Source organism: Sinocyclocheilus anshuiensis, unplaced genomic scaffold (assembly GCF_001515605.1).
Source record: "Sinocyclocheilus anshuiensis isolate Anshui unplaced genomic scaffold, SAMN03320099.WGS_v1.1 scaffold326, whole genome shotgun sequence".
Classification (NCBI taxonomy): domain Eukaryota; kingdom Metazoa; phylum Chordata; class Actinopteri; order Cypriniformes; family Cyprinidae; genus Sinocyclocheilus; species Sinocyclocheilus anshuiensis.
Window position 1 is genome coordinate 1,421,065 of NW_015546098.1, and position 8,432 is coordinate 1,429,496.

At 36.5% G+C, this 8,432-nt stretch overlaps 1 protein-coding gene across 2 annotated transcripts in view; it reads left to right on the plus strand.

The window, feature by feature from the left end:
* The window catches only part of LOC107700283 (max dimerization protein 4-like), a 12,357-nt gene extending 4,558 nt beyond the window's left edge, over positions 1 to 7,799 (plus strand). For both annotated transcript variants that reach the window (XM_016501890.1, XM_016501891.1), the window contains 3 exons: positions 2,245 to 2,359; positions 3,813 to 3,972; positions 7,146 to 7,799. In XM_016501890.1, coding sequence (XP_016357376.1) covers positions 2,245 to 2,359; positions 3,813 to 3,972; positions 7,146 to 7,303 — 433 coding nt within the window. In that variant the 3' untranslated portion in view covers positions 7,304 to 7,799. The remainder of the gene's footprint in view (positions 1 to 2,244; positions 2,360 to 3,812; positions 3,973 to 7,145) is intronic.
* The last annotated feature ends 633 nt before the right edge of the window (positions 7,800 to 8,432 follow it).

Consider the following 8,432-nt stretch of genomic DNA (forward strand, 5'->3'; position numbering starts at 1 on the left):
TTTTGTGGTCCATGGTCACATATCTGCTTAAATTTTAGAATAATTTTCAAAATAATAAAATATGTTTGTTTGAAAAAACAGAAAGAGAAACGATGTCTATATTACATCTCTTTATATGAAGCACACAGACTATTAGAGCATCAGAAAGACACACAATCTTCCAACCGATAGTTCCGGCAATCAACTATCGGTGCCGATTAATCGGCAACACCGATCAATCGGTCGACCTCTAATAAAAACATCTTTATACCAGATGGAAACCTATTTCAGAGGCTCCCATACAGAGATGATCTCCAGTCATATCCACTGTGTTTGGATTTTTTTTTCTTCTGGTGCTTTTGGCTTTTTATGTCAAGCATTCAATAACAACATTTGCCACTCAAGCAAATGCGTGTTAGAATCACCTTTGGCAGGAGTTACTGCTATCAGTGTCTTTTGATGACTCACAAAGAGATCTTGCTTCTCCAATTTTTGGCAAAAATTCTCAAGCTTTATCAAGTTGCATGGGGATTGTTTTGTGAACAGCAGTTTTATTATACAGATGTTCAGTTGGATTGAGATCTGTATAGGGCCACTTGGACATATTTAACCTTTCATGTTTTAAGCCAGATTTGTTTTGTTCTGCCTTTGCTGTGTATTCTGGGTTATCAAAAGTATGAAGTATCTTCCAAGTTACAGTGCCCTTCCTCAATTGTTGGCACCCATCATGAATTTCAAAGAAATTATGCACATAATAATTCCAGTATGTTCCTGCATGAAAGAGAACCTCACTGAGCACTGACCGCAGTGCTGCTTTGCCAAGTGCATGTTTTAATAAGTGTTTTCCTTGTCAAGTGAGACAAAGAAAGGCATCCAAGACCCACAGTAAAATGCGGTTTTGAAAGCTACAGTGATGATACTGTGATTGGAGCATTCCATTACATTGTCTGCTTTCTGTGTGCAGTATATATATATATATATATATATATATATATATAAAAAGCTTGTAATCGTCCATTGCATTATTGGCAGGACATAATCGTCTCTGATTATCAAGACTTGAATTTTTAGATGTACTGTTGTGGTGTGCTGCCCTAACTTTGTAAAGGTTTGAAAAATTGAGTTTGGGCTTCAGGGAGTGTTTTAGGGCTCATGATGTGGTGCTGATGTCACATGCTTTCTTTCTGCTCAGTCTGTTACACAAATGAGGCGCTCCACACTCTTTCTTCATGTCTGCTCTTTCCTTTTCTTCTGCTTCCTCCCTTTCTAGAGTTGTCAGCATAAAGCATGTCATAAGTTTAGCAACAACTTGTCAGTGGAAGGCTGGTTTAATACAGTGATATTATACCCTTTCAAAAAAGGTATTAACATGATGTGCAAAGCTGTGTATTTTGATAATGGATTAGTTAGTGGACTGTCTGAAGCTCAGACACATTCTTAGGGGGAATGTGTATCATTTATGCTCCTATGTATCATTTCACATAGGACACATTCTTCAATGCAAAAACACAGGGTGTTCGTGCAACAGTCTTGATTTGGTTTTTGGGGTGCACTACAATAGGTTTTCATGCTTGATTGTTGTTATTTTTGCAGCAGCGGTCTCGAACGCTCTGTTTAGTTCCTGTTTCGATGAAGCCCCTCCTTCTGAAACACAAACTGTGCTCTGATTGGTTAGCTGGCCCAGTGTGCTGTGAATGTCGGAAATGACACACCCCTTTCCATAAACGTGTGTTTCATCTGTGAATATTAACGATGGCGTCAGTTTTGCCCGATTCATTCGTTTTGTGCAGAACGTCTGCAAACACAAATAAAGGGCTTTTGGAACCGGGGTGGAAGAAACCGCATCTTATCGCCACGAAGACAACACGCTCTTCTTCTTCTGAGTCTTCTGTAGCGCAGCTCAACCAGACCACACCCGTGGGCGGAGATTATTTAAATGAGTGACGTTGTGACTTCACAACATGCAGAAGAAGCGTGCTGTAGTCCGAACGAGCCGTTTGCTGTCGTTCTTGAAAAAAGTGTAGTTTTTGTGTTCAAATAGCAACATTACACACTAACTAAAGCTGAAATAGTGAAAAAAGGCATACAAATTTTTAATAATCACAGGAACAGTCCTCGTACATGCACAGTCTCATTAATCTAGTTTCTTAGTCACGACTGCACCGCATCAAACCTGCAAGCTTTGTGTTGCCAGCCCACATCAGTCTCTAAGATCTAAATTTATCCCAGGCTAATACTTCACTCCAACCTGTTCTTTATTTGCAGACGTGCCAAACTGCGATTGTACCTGGAGCAGTTGAAACAGCTTGTGCCTTTGGGTCCTGAAAGCACCCGTCACACCACACTGAGCCTGCTCAAACGAGCCAAAATGCACATCAAGGTACGAACAAATCAGCATCTTTCTGACAGTATCTCTGTTTGCACAGCAGTAAAGCGTTTAGAGTAGCTCAAAGCAGTGACAGTCGGAGGGGAAGTTCATCAGGGACTTTGTCACTCTTCACAGTTCAGATGCTGATTTACTCCAGCTTAAAATTATAGTCTTTCTGTCATCGAAATTTGTGTTTATGTTACGTATGTGAGACATTGCAGCATTTTCTGAATTAGGATTCATATTAATATTTTTGGGTGATATGAAGAAAAATGAAATTCTGGAAAAGAAACTGCTTCGCTGCTTACTAGTATTTAAAAACAACTCATCTGCCAAATTATGTAGTGCGACCAAAAAAAAAAAAAGTCATGTGGTTCAACCAAGATGCATTAACAAGATGGGATAAAAGCTAAACAGACAATTATATCATAGAGATGTCTCTTAAAATATAAGATAATTTGAGCTTTTTATGATAAGGCGAGCTGAGTTTAGGTGGTAATATGTAGTGCTTCTCCCTAAAAACAACTGTAGAAGTAAATAAACACAACTTAAAATATACTCTGCCGTTCAAAAGTTTGGGATCAGTAAGATTTGTAATGTTAATGTTGAAGTCTCTTCTGCTCATCAAGGCTGCCTTTATTGGATCAAAAATACAGAAAAAACAGTGATATTGTGAAATATGATTATTTTTCTGTTTTAGGTTTAACTTTAATTTAATTAGCATTTACTTAAAATAGAAATCTTTTGTAACAACATGCACTACCGCTCAAAAGTTTGGGGTCAGTAAATTTAGTTTTCTTTCTTTTTTTAAATAAATTGATGCTTTTATTCAGCAAGGATGTATTAAATTCATAAAAAGTGATAGTAAAGACTTATATTGTTAGAAATTATTTATATTTTGAATAAATGCTGTTCTTTTGAACTTTTTATTCATCAAAGAATCCTGAAAAAAGTATCACAGGTTCCAAAATTCATTTTTAAGAAGCACATCTGTTTCCAACACTTATAATAAATCAGCATTTAAGAATGATTTCTGAAGGATACAGTAACATGTTTTCATGACATCTTGAGACATCTTTCTTTAAATAGTACTTTTCTAAGAACTAGAGTTTTCCTTTTCTTTATCACGGACACTTTTATAAGACACTGATTCATTTATCTCTGCCTAATGAAGAACAGCATACGCCTCAGCGGACCTGAAAGTAATCAACAAACAGTCACTGCGAGTGTGACACAGAGACAAGACAAGTCTGCTGACCCTTTTGATTCTTTCCTGTTTGTTACAATGTTTCAGCTCGACCTGCCGGGTTTCCTGTCATGCAGCATAGATCTGTCTTTCTGTTAATGTGATTGTTTCGCTTTTTCAGCTCACAAAATTGTGCATGCTCACGCCGACTGGTAGATGATGCATGTCATGCGGTGTGGTGTCTCTGTGGTTTGATCTGTGGAAACATGTGCTCTGCAGAAGCTGGAGGAACAGGACAAGAAGGCTCTAAACATGAAGGAGCAACTGCAGAGAGAACATCGCTACCTCAAACGACGCCTGGAGCAGCTCTCTGTACAGGGCTTAGAGCGCATTCGCACTGACAGCATGGGCTCCACCATCTACACTGACTCTGAGCAAGGTACAGCACAGCTGAAATATTCTGATAAAACCTTTAAGAACAAAGTTAAGCGCTGCCATTTCAGCAGTTACACATGCTACACACTAGGGCTGGGTTTTGACACACATTTCACAATTCGATTAGATTATCCTTCACAAGCTTGCGATTCAATTATATATCAGGTAATGGCAAATTTTCTCAAGGAAAAAAAAAAAATCTCTTAATGCTGTAAAATATACCTGAGAGTCAATAATATGGAAGGTTGAAATTTGAAATTTGAAATTTGAAATTTGAGTTGTATATAAACACTTAAAATATACTCAATAAAGATGTTGTAACATTAAAGTTATAATACTAACTTAACTTAAAATTACATAATTATGTTTCTACTCCAATTCGTTTTTTGAAATATAAACATTTAAATGGTGGCTGTCACAAAAACCTGACGGATTTATTCAAATATTGAAGAACAGTAAAAAAAATTAATAATAATGAATATGTTATATGGTGCATATTTAGCAAAATGCTGCTCTCTAGAGTTAATTTTTCTAGCTGACTGCGTTTATAGTCACCGAATATGTTTTTCTGAGTAAATGTGATGTTACGTGACACATTGTTTACAAGCTATTGTCGTCTCTCCGTGTTTGAAACACTGATTGAGCGATTACACGAGACAGGTGACAGATTTCAGTAAGTTGTACTCTTTCTTTTAACATAGCTTCGGATGTTCATTCATGTTTATTTCGTGCTTTAACTGCTATTAAAGCGGAGGAGATTATCTGTCACTCAGCACCAAAACACCATTTAATATTTGAATGTCGTAATAAAATGGACGGAATTTGAAATCTGAGACTTTGTTTCATATCAAAAGTAACAAATCACAGAGCTTGTTGCAATTTAATGGATGGGAGGCGCTACAATGTTCCGTTCATTATCTGACAGGCGTGACTAATCGATTCTTGGGATTTATGAATCGATATCGTTTCATCAAAATGAGAATCGATTAAAATCGAGAAATCAGTCTTTTTTACCCAGCCCTACTACACACATACGTGTATATACTATGTACTACACAGACTGTATGACCACAGGTGATTGCAGATCAGATCAACATACTGAGCTCTCAGTGTGGCTTCTGTATAAAGTATTGAATTGTGATTAATCGCTGCATATACAGTGAGGTTCGGATGTCTGAGGCCAAACTATCTACTGTATTTACAACCAGTGCAGAGTAGATTACTTAGTTACTGATTCCAAATTATATGACAAAAATTGTAGTTAGTAACGTAATCCATTACATTACACATTTTAGGTAATTTAATCTGACTACTTTTAGATTTCTTTTGATCTAACTCGTTTATCACATTGATTTAAATAAGATAATCTTGTTCCATATTGATATAAAAATACAAATAAAAATATATTCCAGTTGTTGTTAGTAACAACATGATATGCATTAAATGTTACATTACATCAAGGTTTCCCAAACTGGGGTTCATGAAGAAATTTGTTTAATGAAAAGCTAAAAATTAAGTAAGTCGTAAAAAATATAAAATTAAAATGAATCATTTTAAAATAACAACAGTCAAATAAAAACACTTACTAAAAAAGATTAAATATTGATTTTTTTTGCATGTCATGTGACCATTAACCAATGTCAAAGAACTGTGAACATGCAAATGTGTAGTGTTAATTTCGTTAACGAAAAGTGTGACGAAAAATGCCGAGCTTTTTTTTCCATGACTATGACGAGACGACAACAAGGTCAATAAACGATAACTGTGACTATATCAACATGCAATATCGCTGATGATAAAAGACGAGACTAAAATGTATTTTTCAAAATTAAAACTATACCAAAATTTCTTTTTATTTTCGTCGAAAAAAAGGAGACACAACACTATTGCGGACTGCTGTACACGCCTCTTCTACACGAGCTTTCATGTGTGCGGTTGCCAGATATCCAGATTTCAAATCTGCAAATCAGAGCTTCTCTGTTAAAAGGATACATTTTCTGCCCGGTGTTTGCTTATTTTTTGCAATCTGGCAACCATGAGCACGCGCTCGTTCTTCATCTCAGGGGAACGTCAAGTAAATATATTATGTGAAAGAGGTTCGGCTGACAAAAAAAAAGTTTGGGAATCCCTGCATTGCATGTAAATAAGAAATAACATAAATTTGTGCATTTTAATGTGTTTGAAAGACAAAAGCCTTCCAAAGACAAAGTAACACATGGTTAAAAAACCACTGAGTGATCATTCAAATAAAAATTAATGTGTTCATTAGATGTTGAGATGCAATGTTGAGAAAACGCATCTTAAAATTTGCAATGATTTTTCTGAATCCAGTGTTGAAATGTCGTGTGGCCTCTCAGTTTTCTGTGTAATTATCGACACCTGACTAGTGAATGTCCACAAAACTGCAAGACTTTCTGAATGTACAGTATATAAGCAGTAGTTGATTTTTAAAAAACAGAAAATGTAAAAGACGAAAAAGAAGAATTTAGGGGATCCAATAAATTATGGATAATTTATTGGTATTGTGTGAATAATATGTAATCAATAATGAGTAACAAGTCTGATTGCGAGTATTTTAAAATGTAATGTAATTTAATTACAAGTACTTCATAATTTTTGGAATATGATTACTACCCAGCACTGGTGGTAATCGACAGCATGGCAACAGGTGCCATCCATAGAATAAAGCAATAAGCCACAAGAATCCGTGGTTTACAGTGAATTTATAACAGCTAAGGGGCGTTGTTAGGTACGAGTTATAACATAACCCCCCATAGCTGTTATAAATTCACTGTAAACCACGGCTTCACAGGGCTTATTGCTTTTATAAAACGGTTATTCCATATACGTAGTAAGGTTTCACAAAACAAAACAGAGCAAATAAAGTGTAATGATATTAATAAAAACAGTATTCTTCCACCAAACAATGTAGCTCCTCAGAAACAGTTGTGGTTGCAACAAAGTGGTTGCCGAGCAACACACAAACGTAAACAAAGGCGTATGTTACTTTGTAGAGTTATTTACAACAGCTTCGAACGCGGCTCAGCCAATCAGAATCAAGCACCGGAACTCTCCGTTTTATAAATCAGGTTTATCATAACACAGAATATTCCTTTATTCGTGAGATCATTGGGTACACATCACTGCTAATGAGTTTTAATTTCTGTGTGTCTACAGAAGTGGATGTTGACATAGAGGGGATGGAGTTCACACCAAGTGAGGGTGATAGCGTGGACAGTGTGAGTGATGGTGAAGACCACTACAGCCTGCAGAGCAGCTCCAGCGATGGAGGCCACCGTTCACATTCCTGCAGATTACAGGCTCACATCTGCTAGACCGCAGCAGTGTGTCACCTAACACACACATCAGCCATCACAGCTGGCAGGAAGCACCTGGCTGATTTACACTCCTCGGAAAACTCTCAACACTTGCAACGCTTTATATCAAACCCTCCCCAACCCCACAAATACACATAGACAAGCAATATGTGGTTTAGAAAGAACATGTGGTAATGCAGTTTTAACTTGTCTCTTCTGCTGTGTATGAGTGAGAAAGTGTAGCTCTGCTCCAAAACCTAGTGATCTACATGAACCGTTATAAGGCAGCACCTTAACTGAAAGGGAATAGGCTTGCTTATGTGATTTTACTGTGTACTTTTTGGCTGCGTTTACACTTGCAGAAAATCAGATTTTTTTAATGACTAACATCTGACTTAGATTGTAAATCGTTGCACATGTGTAAACACAAAAATCTGCACAAGATCCATTTTTTCACCCAAAGTAACGCATTACTTTTAAATTTACAAGAGTTACTTTTTCAAATAAGTAATGCAAGTTACTTAGTTTCCCCATGTATTGACTGACAGCTCTCCTGTCCCCATGTTGAGAGAAATCGAGTGCAGAGACAGAGACTCTTCCTTCAGCCTGAGGCTTAATCATTTCACTTTCAGTGTGAAAGGCCCTTTACAGCTGCCAAAAATATAACCTTTGGGTTTTTTGCTATTAAAAACAAATAAAGAAGCGAAAGAAGTGACAAAAAGTAACACAAAAGTAACGTATGCATTACTTTCCATAAACCGTAACTAAGTAACGCAATTAGTTACTTTCCCCAACACTGGTTCTGAGCCACTTCCAGATATGGTGTTAAATCAGATACATATCCCATATCTGGAAATCTGACCTACTGTACGTCTAAACATGTATATATGATTCATGTATATATTTAACCACAAGATAACTAGTCTCATGGTCGTATTATGAAGCACAAATGCCTGTATGCACTCGCACAAATCACAGCTGCTTTCATTGAGGCGAAATCTTTAGATTAGGGTAATAGATGAGTAAACATTCAGGAGCATGGAAGCCTGTCTCATGATTTTTATGAATAAAATAGGTTATTTACTGAACTCTAAATTGTATTTTTCAGCAACAAAGTGATAATTATTCCTGTGGAATTATTCTAGTT